This window comes from Argentina silus (genome assembly GCF_951799395.1).
Source record: "Argentina silus genome assembly, chromosome: Y".
Lineage (NCBI taxonomy): Eukaryota > Metazoa > Chordata > Actinopteri > Argentiniformes > Argentinidae > Argentina > Argentina silus.
The window spans coordinates 6,714,670-6,737,623 of NC_139654.1; the positions used below are offsets into that span (position 1 = coordinate 6,714,670).

General features: G+C 44.1%; 2 protein-coding genes across 2 annotated transcripts in view; one reads left to right on the forward strand and one right to left on the reverse strand.

Moving 5' to 3' along the window:
* The window catches only part of LOC310823645 (tripartite motif-containing protein 16-like), a gene marked incomplete at its 5' end in the record, with an annotated part of 13,148 nt that extends 4,471 nt beyond the window's left edge, over positions 1–8,677 (forward strand). Inside the window, one exon of the mRNA XM_083696528.1 lies at positions 6,237–8,677. Within this exon, the coding sequence (XP_083552654.1) occupies positions 6,237–6,782 (546 nt within the window). The 3' untranslated portion in view covers positions 6,783–8,677. The remainder of the gene's footprint in view (positions 1–6,236) is intronic.
* LOC310823752 (uncharacterized protein) overlaps positions 1–22,954 on the reverse strand; it is a gene marked incomplete at both ends in the record, with an annotated part of 236,340 nt that overhangs the window by 9,083 nt on the left and 204,303 nt on the right. The window contains one exon of the mRNA XM_083696598.1: positions 19,271–19,437. Within this exon, the coding sequence (XP_083552724.1) occupies positions 19,271–19,437 (167 nt within the window). The remainder of the gene's footprint in view (positions 1–19,270; positions 19,438–22,954) is intronic.

Consider the following 22,954-nt stretch of genomic DNA (forward strand, 5'->3'; position numbering starts at 1 on the left):
CCCTAATCCACTTAGTCCCAATAGAAAACGGATCCGTCTTTTACAAATTACATTCATGGCATTTAGCATACGCCTTTATCCAAAGCGACTTACAAAAATACATTTGTTTAAGTAAGTGAATCATCTTTCCAACAGTCATCATTAGACAAAGTAATCAATGCTCACACCAGGGGCCATTGGCAGTTGTAATGCCAGTAGGCTATTTTTATTAATTTTTTAAAATTGATTTCATTAGCAGGAGAGAACTTGTACAGCGAGTTAGCAGGGGTGAAAGAGGTCTTGGGGTTGGGGTTGCCCGCTTGGATGTGACCAGTTTTTGAACATCCTCAGGCGAGAGGGGGAGAAATCTGATAAACCAGAGACTGGGTGTTGCACAGTGGGTTTGGGAGGAGAGGTAGCATTGTTGGTGAGAGGTAGAGGGAAGGAGCTGCTAATGTCATCAACCTTCTTTTCAAAATAGGTGACAAAGTCATCGGCAGACAGAGAGGAGGGAGGAGCGGGAGGAGGAGGGTTGAGGAGTGAGGAAAATGTGGAGAACAGTTTTCTTGGGTCAGAGACAGAGGTGTGAATTTTGGGATGGTAGTATAAGGCTTTACCAGCTGATGCAGATGAGGTGTAGTTGAGGAGGAGAGAGAGATAAGGGTCTAGATCATCAAGCTTGCAGGGTTTCAGACAGCCAGGGAGCGCGTGGAGAGGATGGTGCCGGCCTTGATATCTGTGGACAGAGAGAGTCGACGGATGAGGAAAGAGAGGACAGGAGGGTGGAGGAAGCTGCGTCAGTGGATAGAAGAGAGAAAGATTCAACAGAGGGTAGGGCGGTTAAGACAGAGGAAGAAAGAGTGGTGAGTGAGAGGTTGCGCAGGCCGCGACGAGAAGACACAGTGTGGGTATTCTCAGCCAATGTTCTTGTAGACAAGAACCACGTTTCACCGCGGAGGTCAATGTTCTTGTAAACAAGGTCGATCCACCGGTTCTCTGCAACACGTTAGATTTCATTTTGTGGGCTTTTAGACTAAATGGTCGTCGCAGACCCAGGTCACTCCAACCTTTGTACTCCCCCAGGGGGTGCAAATCCTATTGTCTCCCCTCCTCTTGGTAAAGCCTCTTTTTATGACTTTCCATTTCCCCATCAGTCGGACATTTAAAGTCGCATAAAATTCAACATCTATTCTATCAAATACTAAACCATCAATGAAAACATCCAAACAACAACAGACCCTAAACTCTAACCCCCTAACCCTAATGGAAATACTAAACCATCAATGAAAACATCCAACCAACAACAGACCCAAACCCCAAACCCCTAACCCTAACCAACAACAGACCCTAACCCCCAATCCTAACCCGAACCCCAACCCGCAACCTTAATCCTACTTATTTAACCCTTTCGGGACCTCAAACGCGCAGCTGCGTTTTCAGGGGTTTCCAAAATGTTTTGATCAATATCTCAGTGATAATCCGGCGTAGAAACATGGTTTAAATATCCCCTGAGCCCTCCTGTGACATGCCCTCTCACTTACAGACGGAGCTATTAACCTAGGAACAGCTTGGTACAGGCCCTCCCTGCGTAATTGGTGAATTTGGAAGCAGCCTAGCTTGAGTCGCTCAGACACTGCCTTTTACCGTCGTTGATTGGTCAATTCGCACGTCCATCTTCTTCGCTACACGTGACGTCGGCATTGTCGGTATTGACAAACATTTCAGTGACAGTGACAGAGACAGAAAGCAGAGAAGATGTGTTTACAAGGATCCATTAGAAGTCCTTTTTTATATTCTGTCTAGTATTTTATTCATATTGTATGCCATTTCTGTGTAGCTCAGGACTTCATGAATGAATTTCAAGCACCAAAACAATTCATCCACATGGGTAAAGGTATGTTTTCACATGGGATTTGAAACATTTCTGAAAAACGGATTCAAAATGTTCAGGTTTAGGCCTACTTACCTCTTCACACAGTGCTGTTGGGGTAAACATCTATCACAATCAAGAAAGCTGAGTTTGTACTGAAAATATTGATATGAAACACTTGGGTATTATTTTGTATGGAAGTGACTTCAAATTGAGAAAGAATAAATGTATGTAAAAATGGAGAAAATACCCCTGGTCCCCAAAGGGTTACCCTGCAAAGTGAGGCCTTCTCTTTCCCCCCCCATCAGAACAATGTGGGACCTGTCCATGTTTACAACCCTTGACTGATACATGTCTCTCTCTCTCTTTGTCTCTCTCTCTCTCCCTCCCTCTCTCCCTCTCTCCCCCCCTCCCTCCCTCCCTCCCTCTCTCCCTCCCTCCCTCCCTACCTCTTCTCTCCATCCAATCTCTCTCTCTCTCTTTCCCTCTTTCTCTGTCTTTTTTTCTCTCTCCCTCCCTACCCCCCTCTCTCCCTCTCCCTCCCTCCCTTTCTCCCTCCCTCCCTCTCTCCCTCCCTACCACACTCTCTCCCTCCTTCCCTCTTTCTCTCTCTTTCCCTCCCTTTCCTCCCTCCCTCCCTCCTCTTGCTCTCTGTGCCTCTCTCTCCCTCCCTACCTCTCTCTGCTACTCTACCTACCTCTCTCCCTCCATCCTCTCCCTCCCTCCCTCCCCCACCTCTCTCCCTTTCTCTCTCCCTCCCTCTATCCCTCCCTCCTTCCCTCCTCTCCCTCTCTCCCTCCCTCTTTGCCTCCCTCCCTCCTCTTTCTCCCTCCTTCCCTCCCTCTATCCCTCCCTCTATCCTCTCCCTCCCTCTTTCTCTCTCCCTCCTTCCTCTCTCTCCCTCTCACCATCCATCCCTCCCTCTATCAATCCCTCTATCTCTCCCTCCCTCCCACCTCTCCCTCCCTCCCTTCTTCCTCCCTCTATCCTTCCCACTATCCCTCCCTCTATCCCTCTTTTCCTCCCTCCCTACTCTCTCTCCCTCTCTCCCTCAATCCTCTCCCTCTCTCCCTCACCCCCTCTCTCCCTCCTGTCCCTCCCTCTCTGCTTCTCCCTCCCTCCTTCCTCCCTCTATCCCTCCCTCTCTCCCTCAATCCTCTCCCTCCCTCCCTCCCTGCCCCTCTCTCCCTCCCTATCTCTCTCCCTCTCTCCCTCCTCTCCCTCCATCTTTGCCTCCCTCTCTCCTCTCTCTCCCTCCCTCTATACCTCCTTCTCTGCCTCCCTCCCTCCTCTCTCTCATTCTCTCCCTCCCTCCCTCCTTCCCCCCCTCCTTCCCTCCCTCCCTCTATCCTTCCCTCTATCCTCTCCCTCCCTCTTTCTCCCTCCCTCTCTCCCTCCCTCCCTCCTTCCTCTCCCTCCCTCTCTTTCTCCCTCACTCCCACCTCTCTCTCCCTCTCTCCTTCCTCCCTCTATCAATCCCTCTATCTCTCCCTCTCTCCCTCCCTCCTTCCTCCCTCTATCCTTGCCTCTCTCCCTCCCTATTTCTTTTTCTCTCTCCCTCCTCTCCCTCCCTCTCTGCCTCCCTCCCTCCTCTCTCTCCCTCTCTCCCTCCCTCCTTCATCCCTCTATCCTTCCTCTCCATTCCTCCCTCCCACCCTCTATCACTCCCTCCCTTCCTCTCTCCCTCCCTCTTTCTCCCTCTTTCCCTCTCTCTCTCCCTCCCTCCCTCTCTCCCTCCCTCACTCTTTCTCTCTCTCTCTTTCTTTCACTCCCCTCTCTTTTCTCCCTCCCTCCCTCCTCTTGCTCTCCCTCCGTGCCTCTCTCTCCCTCCCTACCTCTCTCTACTACTCTCCCTCCCTCTCTTCCTACCTCCTTTTTCCCTCTCTCCCTCCCTCTCTCCCTCTATCCTTCCTTTCCCCCCCTCACTCCCTCCCTTCCTCTATACCTCCCGACCTGCATCCCTCCCTCCCTCTTTCCTTCCCTCTCTTCCTCCCTCTATCCTCTTTTTCCCTCTATCTTCTCCCTCTCTCTTTCTCCCTCCCTCTATCCCTCCTCTCCCTCTCTTCCTCCCTCCCTCTATCCCTCCTCTCCCTCTCTTCCTCCCTCCCTCTATCCCTCCTCCCTCTCTTCCTTCATCCCTCCTCTCTCTCTCCCTCAATCCTCTCCCTCTCTCCCCCCCCTCTCCCTACCTATCTCCCTATCTCCCTCTATCCCTCTCTCTATCTCTCCTTCTTTCCCTCCCTCTATCCTCTCCCTCCCTCTATGCTCTCCCTCCCTCCCTCCTCCCTCTTTCTCTCTCCCTCCCACCCTCCTCTCTCTCCCTCTCACCCTCCATCCCTCCCTCCCTCTATCAATCCCTCTCTCCATCCCTCCCTCTCTCCCTCTATCCTCTCCCTCCCACTTTCTCCGTCCCTCTCTCCCTTCCACCCTCCCTCCCTCCCTCTTCTCTCTCCCTCCCTCCCTCTCTCTCCTACTCTCCCTCCCTCGATTCCTCCTCTCCCTCTCTCGCTCCCTCCCTCCCTCCTCTATCTCCCTCTCTCCCTCCCTCCTTCATCCCTCTCACCCTCTATCCTCTCCTTAACTCTTTCTCCCTCTTGCCTCCCTCCTTCCTCCCTCTATCCCTCCCTCCCTCCCTCCTTCCCCCCTCTATCCCCCCCTCCCTCTCTCCCTCCCTCCCTCTCTCCCTCTTTCTCCCTCTCTCCCCCCCTCCCTCTATCCCTCCCTCTCTGCCTCCCTCATTTCTTCCTCTCTCCCTCCCTCCATCCTCCCTCTATCCCTCCCTCTTTCTCCCTCCCTCCTCTCCCTCCCTCCCTCTCTCTCTCTCCCTCCCTCCTCTCTCTATCCCTCCCTCCCTCCCTCCCTCCTTTTCTCTCTCCCTCTTTCCCTCCCTCCCTCTCCCTTTCTCCCTCCCTCTACCCCTACCTCCCCTCTCTCTCTCTCTCTCTCTCTCCCTCCCTCTCCTCCCTTCCTCTTTCTTCCTCTCTCTCTCCCTCCCTCCCTCCCTCCCGTCTGTAGTGAATGGAGTGGATGTTTTCCTGCCACCAGAGCCCAAGACCAGAGCCCAGGACCAGTTCTTCCAATGTGAGTGTGTTTCTCCTGAAGTAGCTGACAGTTTCTCTCTCTCTTTATCTCTCCCTCCCTCCCTCTCTCTGTTCTTCCCTCCTCTCCCTCCCTCCCTCCCTCCCTCCATTGATCCTCTCCACAAACCCTGAGACACAACTAGAGATCTCTAGGAGAGGGAGAGACTCATCAAAGACAGCCTACATATCTGACTCTCCCTCTCTCTCCCCCCTCTCTCTCTCTCTTTCTCTCTCCTCTCTCTCTCTCCCTCTCTCTCTCTCTCCCTCCATCCCTCTCTCTTTTTATCTTCCTCCGTCCCCCTCTCTCTTCCTCCTTTCTCTCTCTCTCTCTCCCTCTCTCTTTCTTTCTCCTCTCTCTCTCTCCCTCCATCCCTCTCTCTCTCCCTCCATCCCTCTCTCTCTTTCTCTTCCTCCGTCCCCTCTCTCTCTCTCTCTCTCTCTCCTCTCTCTCTCTCCTTCCCTCCCTCTCTCTCTTTCTCTTCCTCCGTCTCTCTCTATCTTCCTCCTCTCTCTCTTTCTCTTCCTCCGTCTCTCTCTCTCTATCTTCCTCCTCTCTCTCTCTCTCTCTCCTCACTCTCTCTCTCTCTCTCCTCTCTCTCTCTCTCCCTCCCTCCCTCTCTCTCTTTCTCTTCCTCCGTCTCTCTCTATCTTCCTCCTCTCTCTCTCCCTCTCTCTTTCTCTCTCCTCTCTCTCTCTCCCTCCCTCCATCCCTCTCTCTTTCTCTTCCTCCATCCCCCTCTCTGTTCCTTCTCTCTATCTCCCCTCTCTCTCTCCCTCTCTCTCTCTCTCTTCCTCTGTCCCACTCTCTCCCCTCTCTCCTCTCTCCCCTCTCTCTCTCTCTCCTCTCTCTCTCTCTTCCTCCGTCCCTCTCTCTCTTCCTCTGTCCCACTCTCTCCCCCCTCTCCTCTCTCCCCTCTCTCTCTCTCTCTCTCTCTCTCTTTCTCTTCCTCCGTCCCCCTCTCTCTTCCTCCTCTCTCTCTTATTCTCCCTCTCTCTCTTCCTCTCTCTCTTCTCTCTCTCTCCCTCCATCCCTTTCTCTCTTTCTCTTCCTCTGTCCCCCTCTCTCTTCCTCCTCTTTCTCTCTCTCTCTCCTCTTTTTCTCTCTCTCCTCTCTTTCTCTCTCTCTCTCCCCCTCTCTCTCTCTCTCTCTCTCTCTCCCCTCTCCTCTCTCTCTCTTTCTCTCTCCTCTCTCTCTCTCCCTCCATCACTCTCTCTCTTTCTCTTCCTCCGTCCCCCTCTCTCTCTCTCCTCTCTCTCTCTCTCTCCCTCCCTCCCTCCCTCCCTCTGCTCTTCCCCCAGATGCCTGTGAGCTCACACTGGACCCAAACACAGCACACAGACGCCTCTCTCTGTCTGAGGAGAACAGAAAGGTGACACTGGGGAGAGAGAAGCAGCTGTATCCTGATCACCCAGAGAGATTTGAGCGCTGTCTACAGGTGCTGTGTAGAGAGGGTCTGACTGGGCGCTGTTACTGGGAGGTAGAGTGGAGAGGGGTATGGGCTTATATAGGAGTGACATATAAAGGAATCAGCAGGAGAGGAGAGGGTAATGACTGTAGGTTGGGATTAAATGACAAGTCCTGGAGTCTGTGGTGCTCTGGTAACATTTACTCCGCCAAGCACAATAATAAGAGCACTGCCATACCTGTCCCCTCCTCTGGCTCCCACAGAGTAGGAGTGTATCTGGACTGGCCGGCCGGCACTCTGTCCTTCTACAGCGTCTCCTCTGACACACGGACCCTCCTGCACACATTCCACTCCTCATTCACTGAGCCCCTCTACCCAGGGTTTATGGTTTGGGGCGAGGTCTGTTCAGTGACCCTGTGTAAACTAGTCTCAGGGAGATCACACTGAACACCAAAGGCTCAAAGATGATGGATCATAACATGATGCAGTCAGGATAGTGGTGAGTTTTCACTGAGATGTTGGATGTACAGATGTTCCCTCTCCCAGTGTGTAGGGTGTAGGGTGTAGGGTATAGTGTATAGTGTGTAGGGTCTAGGGTGTAGGGTGTAGTGTACAGTGTGTCGTGTCAGTGTAGCTCTTGAGATGAGTAGCCCTGCCTGAGAGAGTGGATGTATAGAAGAAATTCAACAGACAGTGAAACAATCCAGATGAATGATTAGATGATCAAATCAGACTGATGATGAACTCTGAGAATAACACAGGAGAGAGTGTCTTTATGTATATAAGAGTTGGTTAGATTGGGTGTTTGAGTTGTGATGCTGGATCACGTTGCTGTGTGTAAGATAGCAGGGAGTGGATGTGAAGACAGCTCTCCTTCTCTGTCAGTACAACATGGACATGTTCTGTAATTCACTTTCCATAGATTCCTTCACCTGTCTCTCTATCCAACGTTCATGTTGTTCCTTCTCCTGTGTGTGTGTGTGTGTGTGTGTGTGTGTGTGTGTGTGTGTGTGTGTGTATGTAAGAGTTGGTTAAATCGGGTGTTTGAGTTGTGTCACCGAGGGTGAGTCTAGTACGGCCTTTCCCCGGCCTGAACACCATTCCCAACGTTCCCCAGTTAAGCACGGCAGGATCGGCCCGAGGTTTGAGAGCAACCTTGGTGAATCACCACGACACTGCGAGAGAAAGAGAAAAAGCTTAGCAGCCGGGGGCCCGACCTGACGAGGGACACCGCGGCTGAGGATGTTCCTGAAACACATTTTATCTTTGATCTATCCTTCAAATAGGTGCAACTGCATAACTGCTTATGAATGACAAGTTGATTAAAATAGGTGGTAACTGCATTACTGCTTATCAATGATAAGTTGATTCAAATGTGTGTAACTGATTAATGATAATTTGATTCAAATGTGTGTAACTGATTAATGATAAGTTGATTCAAATGTGTGTAACTGATTAATGATAAGTTGATTCGAATGTGTGTAACTGATTAATGATAAGTTGATTCAAATGTGTGTAACTGATAAATGAGTTCAAATATGTGCAAAAGGCAAAACTGAATAAGAGAAATTATAAGGGTAGTGTATGACTCCTGGTCAACATATCTGGTTGGACCTCGTAGTGATAACGGTTTAACTGATACTGAAGTAGGCAACCAAATGCATTAATGTTTGACTGTATAATTCTTACTCAGACATGATTTCTGAGGTAGGCCACCATATTAATGTTTGACTGTATAATTCCTACTCAGAGATGATTTCTGAGGTAGGCCATCATACTAATGTTTTACTGTATAATTAATGTGTGCTAATGATAATTGTATACCACATGTACTAAATGTTAACTTTGAGAAAGGCATAGATTAGTATGGGACAAAAATAGAGTAGAATTGCAGAAGTCCACAATAAGAAGTGGCCTTGAGTCCAGTTTGAGCAGGAGAGTGATAAGTATGTCTAGTAGACATAACAACAGGTGCCCTTAGGCCCATGACTAAGCATGAATGCAAACTCAGGGTGATGTAATGAACTAGATCGAATTCTATGCTTGACTGAGAACTAGATCGAATTCTATGCCTGACGTAATGAACTAGATAAGAAAGGGTGGGGGTAACAAAAAGCCCCATTGTAAATTATAAAAAGAGCTCCCTGGAGCAGTACAACGGTCATTCCCCGCTGCAGAGCGTAACACCTGAAGGCCCGGAGCAGGACTGAGTGTGTTGAAGATTACCCCTGAGTGGAAACTGGAGTTTTTCATACTCTAGCACCCGAGCAGATTCTCCTTGTCCGGAGCTCACACTCTGATTGAATTCTGACTGTCGGCCTCGCCACACTAGTACAACGGAGGACCTTGGTGGACTTTTGTTTGTATAACAACAGCTCTGGCGGATAGATGTACCAGCTACGCTCTGATCAAGTGACACTGGGCCTTCTCTAAATTTCACAGGCAGAGTAGGGACAGACTGTTCTTTTCTAATTTTTATCATTTTTTTAATATTAGCATTTTACCATATAATCACTCTGCCTGTAATGCTGTAATGTTTTAAGCCATCATTAAAGAATTTAACCTGCATTTAAAGGAACAGTTTTGTAAATTTTAATTCTAAATTTTAATTTTTATATTTTTTTATTATTATTATTTGTAAATTTTGTTTTTATTTTTATATTTTTAGTCATTCCATCCCTCATAAGCCTTTTTACCTCCTCCTGGTAACATAAAATATTATAGACTACTGTGCATAATACATCTTAGGATCTGAAGGGTTATATCTGGCCCCTTATTACCTCCTTTGGATAAAGGGTAAAACCCTTTATCCGCAACCACACCAACTGGCACTCATGTCAGATTAGAGTGGTCATTAACCATAGAGATTTTTCAGTGCAGCTGAGGTGGGTAGAGGAAGATATGGGGGGAACTATGGGATGTAGACCGTTAACAGCGGAGTGAATCTAATCGACACCAACCTACATAGGACCAGTCAGCATCTGACAGGGTAACACCCCTCAGGCTGAGGATCCATAACCTGTTATCTGAGGGTTGGTCGGGGGTTCTGTACAGAGCCTAAATTCCCGGGAGACAAAGGAGGATTCCACCGTCAAGTGTGAGAACCAATTATGCACTGGGAATTGTGACACTTTTCCCGTACCTCCAAGATCGATTCTCCAAACAAGGATATGTAAGTTCTTGTTTTCTATGTGAAAACCCAAACCATTGTATTTTCTATACTTTCTTCCCTTTTTAGTTTCCTTGTTTGTATTTAAATCCTGTTTCAGATGAGTATATAGGTTTCTCAGCCTTGTATTTCCCACTAGTTTTTGTAAAGTTTTATATTGTCAGTGTCTAAACCTATTGTGTTGAGTAATTTATATGAATATGTGTGCCTTGGTTTTGTTGTCTTAAACAGGAACACTACTATGATCCTGAGGGTAACACTGGCTACATTGCATGGAGGATCAAGACGGTTCAACGCAACACCTCTGCTGGCTCCCGGGGTCATTCCAAGACAGTTATTCAGGATGGTCCAAAAACCAGACGAGAATCTTTGTTGGCCTGTGAACAGCTATTTGGTGAGGAGTGCAGGGAGGCGATATCTACAATCAGACATTCAACTGATGAATCTGTGGTCAGAGACAAAATGAGAGCGACTTTCGAGTATCGACAGAAGATGGTCCATGATGAGGATGCATTATCATCAATCCTGGATGTGTTCCTTCATTTCCTTGATGTGCCTGGATTGGTAAGAAAATCTTTAGCTTTTGTAGTAGTTTCAGTATTTGACCCCACCATTTCCCTTTGTCATCTATACTTAAATCTGTATATCAAAATATTGTCTCCTTGTTTTTAGATCGACCAGGATTTCTCCATGATGTTTGGTGACGAAGTGTCTCAGAAATTCTTGGCAAAGTGGTCAACATTCTGCAAGCCAAAAGTCATCGCAGACTGCAAGACTCTTCCACCAAATCAGTACATTGTTGAGCTTCTGTCAGGAACTGAACCTCATCCTGAGGAAAACCACGGTCAGTAAAGACGGTTTTGTATTTCCAAAATATTTCATTAGTGTTCATTAGTTCATTAGTGTTCATTAGTGTCTAATTTAATTATTTTGTGATGTCTTTAGGATGAGACAGTGATATGTCGTTAATCCTTTTGCTGCTGCATCTGCTCCCTCCGACCTCAAGAGGCCAGAAAAAAACAGCCAAGATCAGTCCAGCTCAAGCAGCCAGCCATCTTGTGAGATATCTTAAAGTATGCAAAAGTTCATTTTTAAACCTCAGATGTGCGTTTTGAGGTGCAGATTACTTTGGAATTCTGAGACATACATCATCTCATTTTGTTCATTCCATCTGTAAATAAGCTGTGATGAAACGCTTGGTGATAAAATACCATGTAAAGAGTTTAATTTTCATATTTACTTTGTCCCTTTTCTGACCTACAGGAAGGAGCCAGTGTGACTACCTTCATTGAGACTGCTGACACAAAACAACCATTCCTCCTCTGCATCGGTGAGCAAAGGAATGATATCCAACGGTTCTACCTTGTTATCGACCGAAAACCGATACCATGCAAGGCACATACATCAGTGGCAGCTTTTGATGAACTGTTCAAAACTCACTACGTCTTCAGTCTTTCATATGACGAAGCTCTTTGTAATTTCTACACATTTATCCAAACCACAATTTACAACATCGATATCGGAAGAGCAAAGGAGAGCCCACGTGTTAAAGAACTTAGAGCAAGACTGCTGCAGCGAGAGGACTGCATTTATAAACAGCCTTCAAGATGTTCACATGTTTTGAATGTAAAGCGCACCACAAAAATTGTTTGGTTCTTTGTCACCATCTAAAATTTCAACATGGTCTATATCCTGGCAAAACGTTACGTTTAAAATGTGGAGAGCTAGGTTGTCCATTATCATGTTGTACTAAAAGTGGCTTCCGAAAGCACCTCAACAAGGTGCATAGTCACAGCATGGATCAAGAGGTTGATACTAATCAGGATGTTGCCACTCAGAAAGAATGTGAGGCGGAATGTTCAAGTGATCGCCCAACTGTTGTTGCCACTTTGCAGATTCCACCGGTACCAACAAAGCTTTGTGAAGTAACAAGTCAGCTACCTTAAATGTGTGGATCAATTGTTGCACATCTGCAAGCATCAGGTCTCCCTGAAAGTGCTGTCCAAACAATTGTTTGTTCAATGGAAGAAGTCGTTAATGACGTCCAAAGCCAAGTAGCAGTTCTCAAAACGGTTTCTCCTGAAACTAAGAGTTCAGACATTTCTCAAAAAATAGAGCACTGTTTTGATCAATTAGGTAATCCTTTTTCAGAATTAAACACGGGGGCAAAGAGGCATACATATTACAATGAAAAATGGGAAATTGTTGAACCTAAAGAATATGTCCTTGGGGTGAGACTGGATTTGCGCAGAGATAGAACTACAGGTGTCTACAATCAGGTTCCTGTAACAAACAAGTGCATGTATGTGCCGATTCTGGGTACACTCAAATTCATATTCAAAAACAGCCAAGTAAGAGAGAGCTTTTTACAGGACAAACAAAGTGAAAATGGTATTTACAAAGACATCAATGATGGGTCATATTTTCAAAATCATGCCCTGTTCTCACAGCAAAAGCATGCTTTACAGATTCTACTCAATTACGACGATTTTGAAACTGCTAACCCTCTAGGTTCCAAGAAGGTGATACACAAAATTGGGGGTGTCTACTTTACTCTAAAAAATCTTCCACCCAGGTGTAACTCAGTACTGATGAATGTACATCTTGCAGCTCTATTCTACACTGAAGATCTGAAGACATATGGTTTTGATGTGATACTAAAGCCTCTTATTGATGACCTGAAAATCTTAGAAACCGAAGGAATACAGCTTCCTTGTTTTGAACAACCATTGCTTGGCTCAGTAATTCAAGTAACAGGAGATAATCTGGCTTTAAATAGCTTGTTGGGGTTTGTGGAATCTTTCAGTGCAACACATTTTTGTAGGTTTTGTTTAATGAGGAAGGAAGAAGTGCAATCTGTATTTACTGAGAATCATCCTGGGTTAATTTTCCGTTCCAAAGAGGGTCATACTGAACATTGTAGGGCACTAAATGAAAATCCTGAACTTCGGTCATTATATGGTGTTAAAAAGTCATGTGTGCTCAATTCATTAGAGTATTTCCATAACACTGATAACTATGCTGTTGATATAATGCATGATTTGCTAGAGGGTGTGGTACAGTATGAACTTAAGCTGGTTTTTGAGTACCTTGTTAAACAGGGCTATGTCTCTTTGAACTCATTGTCAGACAGGATACAGAGCTTTAATTACGGTTCCACAGAACATAAAAACAAACCAAGTGGGTTAAAGATGGATGATAAGAGCAAACACCTGGGTCAGAATGCCGTCCAGTCATGGTGTCTTCTGCGCAACACTCCACTTATATTGGGTGATGTCATTGAAAGGGATAACAGTCACTGAAACTTTCTGCTGCTTCTAATACAGATAGTCAATATAGTGTTTTCCTACACCATAACTGATGGGATGATATCTTACTTGAAACATCTGATCTGTGATCACCATACTCTGTTCAAAGCATTGTTTCTCGACAAGAAGTTGATCCCCAAGCACCATTTGATGATACACTATCCGAGATGCATGCAAAAAAATGGCCCTCTTATCCATATGTGGTGCATGCGATTTGAAGTCAAACACACATTTTTCAAAAGATGTGGTAAAGATTTCAAAAATCTCACCAAATCATTGGTGAAGCAGCATCAGCGCCAACTGGCGTTTCAATTTGAAAATTATTGTTTTAGACAATTTGAATTTGGTCCTAAAACATCAAAAACAATCAGCACCTTGCAAGGTGGGGAAGAACTTAGTCAGACATTATATTAAGAAGCATGTTCAAGTGTTTCAAGCACCAACTGGGTCAGAAATGATGGTACTGAGTACCAGGTTGATTTGTTCATATGCACTGGATGTACCGATGATCTCCCTGCTTTCAAAAAGATCTGTGATATTATTATATACGAAGAGCGTGCTTTCATAATAGCCTGTAATGTAGAAACAATGTACTATGATGACCACTTTAATGCCTACTGTATAGAAGACCAAATGGATGAGTTTTCTGTTATCTGCGTGGATGAACTGACTAATTTCAAACCATTTGACAAGCAGTGCTCTAATGAGAATAGTCACAAAGCATACATAGTGCCCTATTCTTATATGTAGAAAAGTTCTCAGTAAATACAGATTGCATTTCTGTCACAAAGTTGTCACAGTGAAGTTGTTACATTATTTTTAATTTTTTATTTTGAATGAATAAGCCTCAAAGTCTGGTACTATTCTGCGACATACATCATCTAATTTCGTTCATTCCATCTGTAAATAAGATGTGATGAAATGCTTAGTAATAAAAACCATGCATATTTACTTTGTACCTTTGCTTACCGACAGAAGGGAGCCAGTGTAACGTGGACATTTAAATTGTCTTTGTTTTGTCTGCCATTTATCTGCCATCAAGATCTGGATGATAACAAAATAAAACATGTTTTTTATAAAGCAATCAACTTGTATGTCATTCTTATTTTTAATTGGTTTATTACCGAATTATTGAAATATTTAAATGTTTTATTTTAATTGTATAGTAGCATATTTTGACTTTATAGTGTTAATGAGGCAACTCCTTTTATAGAAATTCAAATCACACTGAGAGAGTTAATTTCTAACACTAAGCACTGGAGTTGAAAACATGTAACACTGGTAAATGTTAACCAGTGTTAAATTTCAACTATAGAAAGAGTTGATATTAACTCTATTATAGTGTAAACATGGCAACACTTTCAAAAGTGTTAAATTCACTCTGTGGGGAGTGGACCCCTCCGGACACTTTAAAAGTGTTGAAATTAACTCTATTAGAGTTAATTTGAGTCTGTCGATTTTGCTGTGTAGTGATTCAACTGCTAGTGATTCAAATACTCGTGATTCAACTACTAGTGATTCAACTACTGATGATTCGACTACTAATGATTCAACTACTAGTGATGATTCAACTACTAGTGATGATTCAACTACTAGTGATGATTCAACTGCTAGTGATGATTCAACTACTAGTGATTCAACTACTAGTGATTCAACTACTAGTGATGATTCAACTACTAGTGATTCAACTGCTAGTGATTCAACTACTAGTGATGATATAACTACTAGTGATTCAACTACTAGTGATGATTCAACTACTAGTGATTCAACTACTAGTGATTCAACTACTAGTGATGATTCAACTACTAGTGATTCAACTACTAGTGATGATTCAACAACTAGTGATGATTCAACTACTAGTGATTCAACTACTAGTGATGATTCAACTACTAGTGATTCAACTGCTAGTGATTCAACTACTAGTGATGATTCAACTACTAGTGATTCAACTACTAGTGATTCAACTACTACTGATGATTCAACTACTAGTGATGATTCAACTACTAGTGATTCAACTACTAGTGATTCAACTACTAGTGATTCAACTACTAGTGATTACTACTACTGATGATTCAACTACTACTGATGATTCAACTACTACTGATGATTCAACTACTAGTGATGATTCAACTACTAGTGATTCGACTACTACTGATGATTCAACTACTAGTGATTCAACTACTAGTGATTCAACTACTAGTGATGATTCAACTACTAGTGATTCAACTACTAGTGATTCAACTACTAGTGATGATTCAACTACTAGTGATTCAACTACTAGTGATGATTCAACTACTAGTGATTCAACTACTAGTGATGATTCAACTACTAGTGATTCGACTACTACTGATGATTCAACTACTAGTGATTCAACCGCTAGTGATTCAACTACTGTCTCCCGGCAGTTCAGGCCCTGTCCAGGACCCCGGACCAACCCTCCGACTAACAGGTATGGACGTCAGCCTGCAGGGTCTTACCCTGTACAGGACCCCGGACCAACCCTCTGTCTAACAGGTATGGACCTCAGCCTGCAGGGTCTTACCCTGTAAGCTACTTCCTAACAGGTCCGGTGTAGGTTGGTGTCGATTAGACTCACTCCGCTGTTAACAGTCTATGTCCCATAGTTCCTCCATTGACTTCCTTTACCCACTTCAGTTGAACTGAAAACTCCCCCGAAAACCGTACACAGAAGTGGGTAACCTCTATGGTTAACGACTGCTCTAATCTTATATGAGTGCAAGTTGGTGTGGTTGCGGAAAGGTGTTTATCGGTAAGTACAATTTACCCAAAGGAGGTAATGATGGGCTAGATATAACCATTCTGATCCTATGATGAAATATGCACAGTAATCTATAACCTTTTATGTCACCAGGAGGAGGTAAAAATACTTTTGATGAATGGAATAGTTCAATAAAAATAACATTTTAAAAAATTGAGTTTTGAAAACTGTTACTTTAAATGCAGGTTAGATTGTTTAATAATGGCTTAAAGCATTACAGCATAGCTAAGTTATCATAAAAATGGGTTACAGACAGAGTATTAAAATATAAAAATGATGAAAATATAAAAATTATAAAAATTATAAAATAATAAAATCTCTACCTCTATCCCTACTCTGCCTGATCTACTTGTCCTCTCCGTCGAGTGAAGCCGGTTCCTCTTTCCGCCACGGCTGTGGTAAAGAGCCAGTGTTATGCTCCCCTGGCCGAGGGACTCTGATTCCCGCAGAGTGTCTCAGCTTTCTGGCTACGGTCAACCTCTCGGGCACCAGACAATGAGAGCTCCAGTTTCACCCCGGGGTAAGGTATCCAACACACTCCGTCCTGCTCCAGTTCTTCAGGTTTTAACGCTCCTCAGCGGGGAATGACCGTTGTGCTGCTCCGGGGAGCTCTTCTTATACTCTGCTTTTGATCCAAAACTCTTAGTAAACATCTCTGTTTACTAACAGACCCAAGATTCCTCCCACGTGATCCTCTCTGTTTACTAACAGACCCAAGATTCCTCACACGTGATCCTCTCTGTTTACTAACAGACCCAAGATTCCTCACACGTGATCCTCTCTGTTTACTAACAGACCCAAGATTCCTCACACGTGATCCTCTCTGTTTACTAACAGACCCAAGATTCCTCCCACGTGATCCTCTCTGTTTACTAACAGACCCAAGATTCCTCACACGTGACATCTTCTTTGTCTACAAACAGAGCGGTGTTTAACCCTTTGAGCGATTAGCTAGACCCGTGGCTAAGCTAAGCTAGTAGCTAAGTAGCTTCCTTCTAAGGTAAATAAGGAAGTGCTTTTGGGGAAGTCCTTTTAAGGAACTTTCTCTGTCCCTCAACTCTCAGTGTTACAAAACCTCATCAACATCAATACAATACATCCAAACAGTAATACAGTATAGTAATCAAATATAATAGATCAAAACCAGTAAATCACTCTATACTTCACATTGTTACTCTTAATCATCGTTATCATTCTCATACTTGATTATGGACACAGTAGTACTTTTTGTTGGGGATTTCCACCACCTGACCTACTTCACCCCGTAGGCCTTACACAATAACCCCTTTTATGCAATAATAAAACTCTGTATCATCAAAATAAACGTCAGTAATATAGTATCATACATCAGTAATCATCCCTGAGTAAGATTACACAATCAAACATTGGTATTCTTATATTCATAGTACTTTCATTGGTAGCATGCCGTCATCACAATGAGGCCTAAGCAGACATGTTGACACGGGGTCATACACTCACACTCTAGTTCCTCTTAAGCAGTTATGCAGTCACACCTATTTGAATCAACTTATCATTCATAAGCAGTTATGCAGTCACACCTATTTGAATCAACTTATCATTCATAAGCAGTTATGCAGTCACACCTATTTGAATCAACTTATCATTCATAAGCAGTTATGCAGTCACACCTATTTGAATCAACTTATCATTCATAAGCAGTTATGCAGTCACACCTATTTGAATCAACTTATCATTCATAAGCAGTTATGCAGTCACACCTATTTGAATCAACTTATCATTCATAAGCAGTTATGCAGTTGCACCTATTTGAAGGATAGATCAAAGATAAAATGTGTTTCAGGAACATCCTCAGCCGCGGTGTCCCTCGTCAGGTCGGGCCCCCGGCTGCTAAGCTTTTTCTCTTTCTAGCAGTGTCATGGTAATTCACCAAGGTTGCTCTCGAACCTCGGGCCGATCCTGCCGTGCTTAACTGGGGAACGTTGGGAATGGTGTTCAGGCCGGGAAAAGGCCGTAATAGACTCGCCCTCGGTGACACAACTCAAACACCCAATTTAACCAACTCTTACGTACACACACACATACACACACACACACACACACACATAGGAGAAGGAACAACATGTACGTTGGATAGAGAGACAGGTGAAGGAATCTATGGAAAGTGAATTACAGAACATGTCCATGTTGTACTGACAGAGAAGGAGAGCTGTCTTCACATCCACTCCCTGCTATCTTACACACGGCAACGTGATCCAGCATCACAACTCCAACACCCAATCTAACCAACTCTTATATACATACAGACACTCTCTCCTGTGTTATTCTCAGAGTTCATCATCAGTCTGATTTGATCATCTAATCATTCATCTGGATTGTTTCACTGTCAGTTGCATTTCCATAAAAAAAAATAAAAAAACATGTAAGCTTCTGTTTTTTTGTCGCTCAATTGCTGAACCTATTTCCTATCAATTACAGTCTATTTCACTATGCATTTTATTTAATTTAATAATGTATATATATATATATATATATATATATATATATATATATATATATATATATACAGTAAAAAATTATATAACTACACATGACACACTACACACTACACCCTACACACTGGGAGAGGGAACATCTGTCCATCCAACATCTCAGTGAAAACACACCACTATCCAACTGCATCATGTTCTGATCCGTTATCTTTGAGCCTTTGGTGTTCAGTGTGATCTCCCTGAGACTAGTTTACACAGGGTCACTGAACAGTCATAGTCCCAAAGATAAAACCCTGGGTAGAGGGGCTCAGTGAATGTGGAGTGGAATGTGTGCAGGAGGGTCCGTGTGTCAGAGGAGACGCTGTAGAAGGACAGAGTCCCGGCCGGCCAGTCCAGATACACTCCTACTCTGTGGGAGCCAGAGGAGGAGACAGGTATGACAGTGCTATTATTATTGTGACTGGTGGAGTAACTGTTACCAAAGCAGCTCAGACTCCAGGACTTGTCATTGTTTCCCAACACACAGTCAACATCCCATCCTCTCTTGCTGATTCCTTTATATGTCACTCCTATACCAGCCCCTCCCCAACTCCACTCTACCTCCCAGTAACGGCTCCCAGTCAGACCCTCTCTACACAGCACCTGTTCCCAGCCCTCAAATCTCTCTGGGTGATCAGGATACGGCTGCTCCTCTCTCCCCCATGTCACCTTTCTGTTCTCCTCAGACAGAGAGAGGTTTCTCTGTGCTGTGTTTGGGTCCAGTGTGAGCTCACAGGCATCTGATTGAGAGGGCAAAAACAATCATCAAATCAATACAATTGAATAACTTACAACATTCACAATGTGATCTTGTTATGGCAACATTCTTTTTTTCACAAAATATTACTTGTTAATTGAACATGTTTTACAAGGGATACAACTAATTCAAATTTACTAATATTTTAAATTTACATATGAATACAATACTGGTGCTCTGTTTGAACTCTGCTGTATCCTGGTTCTTGAGTAATATCACAGTCCTATTCTCTACAGCGTTGGTGACTTACATTTGATCAGCCCACGTTTGAGCCTGCACTCTCCACCATGGTCCACACTATATCAACCACAGAAGAACCCACAATGGTTGAATGACACACTCACAATCATGTGGAAAATAGATACTGTGCATTCATCTCATTGATACGTCCAGCCACATATTCAGCCTTTACCTGAGTGTCTGTAGTTTACAGAGTGGATCTTTCTGTACAGCAGAGAGCAGCGCCAGTCCTGAGTCTCCTGGGTGATTGTAGCTGAGGTCCAGCTCTCTCAGGTGGGAGGGATTAGACCTCAGAGCTGAAGCCAGAGAAACACAGCCTTCCTCTGGGACTCCACAGCCTGACAACCTGGGGAAATAGTGTCACTCCATCAGATATCAAGAATCTGATTATTCCTCTCTAATGTACATGTGCAGCTTTAAATCCTCTTCATTTGGCAGTTGAAAGGCCACATATGAATGAGAAATACAAATAAATCATGCAGCCAAACGATCACTGTGGTGCAAGAATTCATGAGTGAGACTTATAGTTGCTCTCAACAGGGGAGCAAGCAACCATGGATACATTTGTAGTCACTGGATTTCTACGTCTGGTATAATGTATTTGCTAGCTATTGGGTTAGTACAGTGTTGTATAGTCCCATGAGCTGATCTAAGGCCAGGTACGTCAGGATTTCAGGAGAGTAAAGTTATTCAGACAGTGCAGACAGAACAGCCCCCCCTGCCACCACACACACACGCACACGCACACGCACACGCACACACACACACACACACACACACACACACACACACACACACACAAAAAACACACACACAAACACAAACACACACATTATATAGTAATTGATTGGAAGATAATGTACATTGTCTGTCTCAATTATTGACCCTTTCTGTGCAAGTATCATTGATTCCAAAGAATGATAATGTAACACACACTTAGGAATGAGGCGTCTGGCAACAAGAATAGTCTCAGACCTCACCTCAGTGTCTGAAGTTGACAGTGTGGACTCCCCAGTACAGCAGAGAGCAGCTTATCCCCCCTGTCACCTAGATCATTATTACTGAGGTCCAGCTCTCTCAGGTGGCAGGAGTCTGAGCTGAGAGCTGAGGCCAACGCTTCACAGCATCTCCCAGTGAGGTGACATCCATTCAGCCTGAATGAGTAAAACAAATAAATACATGCAGCCAAACGATCACTGTGGTGCATTATGATAAGAATTCATGATTCAAGCCAATCACAGGCAGTTTTGTAGTCATTGTATTTCTAAGTGTGGTATATTTGCTAGCTATTGGGTTAGTGCAGTATTGTGGAGCCCCATCAGCTGATCTAAGGCCAGATAGTTCAGGAATTGAGGAGAGTAACGGTATTCACAGAGTGCCCCCCCCCCCACACACACACACATACACTCTTTGAAATTCTGCCTTTAATGATAAATAGAGCTGAATATGATGTAATTATAAGCTGTACAATAAATGATTGTTGCATTGTGTGCCTTATTCCCATGATCCCTCCTTGATAGTGTGAGGGGAGACAGATTTCTCATCTGTCATTTATGATATTCTTATAATCAATATAGCAAAACAACAATCTATTTTAATCAGTATGACCATGTCATGATGATTATATTTTTTCAGTCATACACTGTTCATTGATTCCTTTATGATCAGTATTGGACTCGTTTATGATTCTATGTAGTAACGGTACGAATCAAGACAGCCAGTCAGATATACAGCGGTTAAATCTGTCCCCTGGGTTATATCTGTTGGTGGGGATGTGCTGAGTCAGCTGAAAGGCCATCCTGACCTAAAGGTCGGCCTCTTGTTATTGAACTGTGAATGTGTTGCTGTCCCTCTGAAATGGTTTCTCAAAAACATATTATCTAAGAAAGGTAAGACAGTATCCTTCATCGATTTTTTTTAAATTATGAAGACCGCTCATCATGGTAAAATAAATGCACGCACGGGATGATGGTCTGGGAGCTGACAAATGAAAAACGTGGAATACAAATAAAGTGGTAGGACTAGTGTTGTCACAGTGAACAGTTTAGGAAATGATTGGAAGATCATGTAAATGTTCTGTCTCCATCATTGATATTTGCAGTGCAAGTATCATTGACAATGTAATACACTTAGGACTGATGTGTCTGACAACAAATAAATACATGAAGCCAAACAATCACTGTGGCACAAGAATTTATGAGTGAGAGTTATAGTTCCTCTCAACAGGGGAGCAATTAACCATGGATACATTTGTAGTGACTCGATTTCTACGTCTGGTATCATGTATTTGATAGCTATTGGGTTAGTGCAGTATTATGCAGTCTCATAAGCTGATCTAAGGCCAGGTGGATCAGGATTTGAGGAGGACAAACATATTCAGATATTGAAGACAGAGCAGCCCCCCTCCCACCACACACACACACACACACACACACACACACACACACACACACACACACACACACACACACACACACACACACACACACCACACACACACACTATAGTAATTGATTGGAAGATAATGTACATTGTCTGTCTCAATTATTGACCCTTTCTGTGCAAGTATCATTGATTCCATAGAATGATAATGTAACAGACACTTAGGAATGATGTGTCTGTCTTCACAGCATCTCTCTGTGAGGTGACATCCATTCAGCCTGAATGAGGAATAAATACATGTTGCCAAACGATCACTGAGGTGCATTATGATAAGAATTCATTATTCAAGCCAATCACAGGCATGTTTGTAGTCAATGTATTTCTCAGTCTGGTATATTTGATTGCTATTGGGTTGTGTAGCCCCATCAGCTGATCTCAGGCCAGATTGATGAGGAATTGAGGAAAGAAAGGTTATTGAGAGAGTGCCCACCCCACCACACCACACACACACACACACACACACACACACACACACAGACACAGACACAGACACAGACACAGACACACACACACACACACACACACACACACACACACACACACACAGAACCATGATATAGGAATTGATTGGAAAATAATGGACATTGTCTGTCTCAATCATTGAGCCTTGCAGAGCAACAAGAGTATCATTGATAATGTAACAGACACTTAGTAATGACGTGTCTGACAACAAGAATAGTCTGAGACCTCACCTCAGTGTCTGTAGTTGACAGGGTGGACTCCCCAGTCCAGCAGAGAGCAGCTACATGCAGCCAAAAGATCACTGTGGTGCATTATGATAAGAATGCATAAGTGAGAGTTATAGTTGCTCTCAACAGGGGAGCAAGCAACCATGGATGCATTTGTCGTGACTGGATTTCTACGTCTGGTATCATGTATTTGCTTGCTATTGGGTTAGTGCAGTATTGTGGAGTCCCATGATCTGATCTAAGGCCAGGAGGGTCAGTATTTGAGGAGGGCAACATATTCAGAGAGTGAAGACAGAGCAGCCCCCCCTCCCACCACACCTCGCTGTTGAGCCAGGTTTCCGTGAGAACCATCATGTTGCAGTCCGTCATCCATGTGTGTGTGTGTGTGTGTGTGTGTGTGTGTGTGTGTGTGTGTGTGTGTGTGTGTGTTCATCCATCTTGTCTCATCCAGGGAAGGAACATCGGTGAGGAGAAAAGACGAGGTAGTGAGAGTCGATGTGGATGTTATCTTGAGCCGAGCTCTCAGCCCACCTCGGCTCCCTCGGCTGGGTTTTCCATCCCGGTCGGTGTAGCGGAGTCAGCTGGTCCCGCTGTTCTGCTCTAATCTCAGGGTATTGCGTCGATAAAAGATGTCTGGAATGCCGGAGCCGATGTCCAGAAGTTGTCGTCGGCTGTACGATATGGACGCTAAACTGTTTTTAGCGAGAATACTTGAAATAAACAAG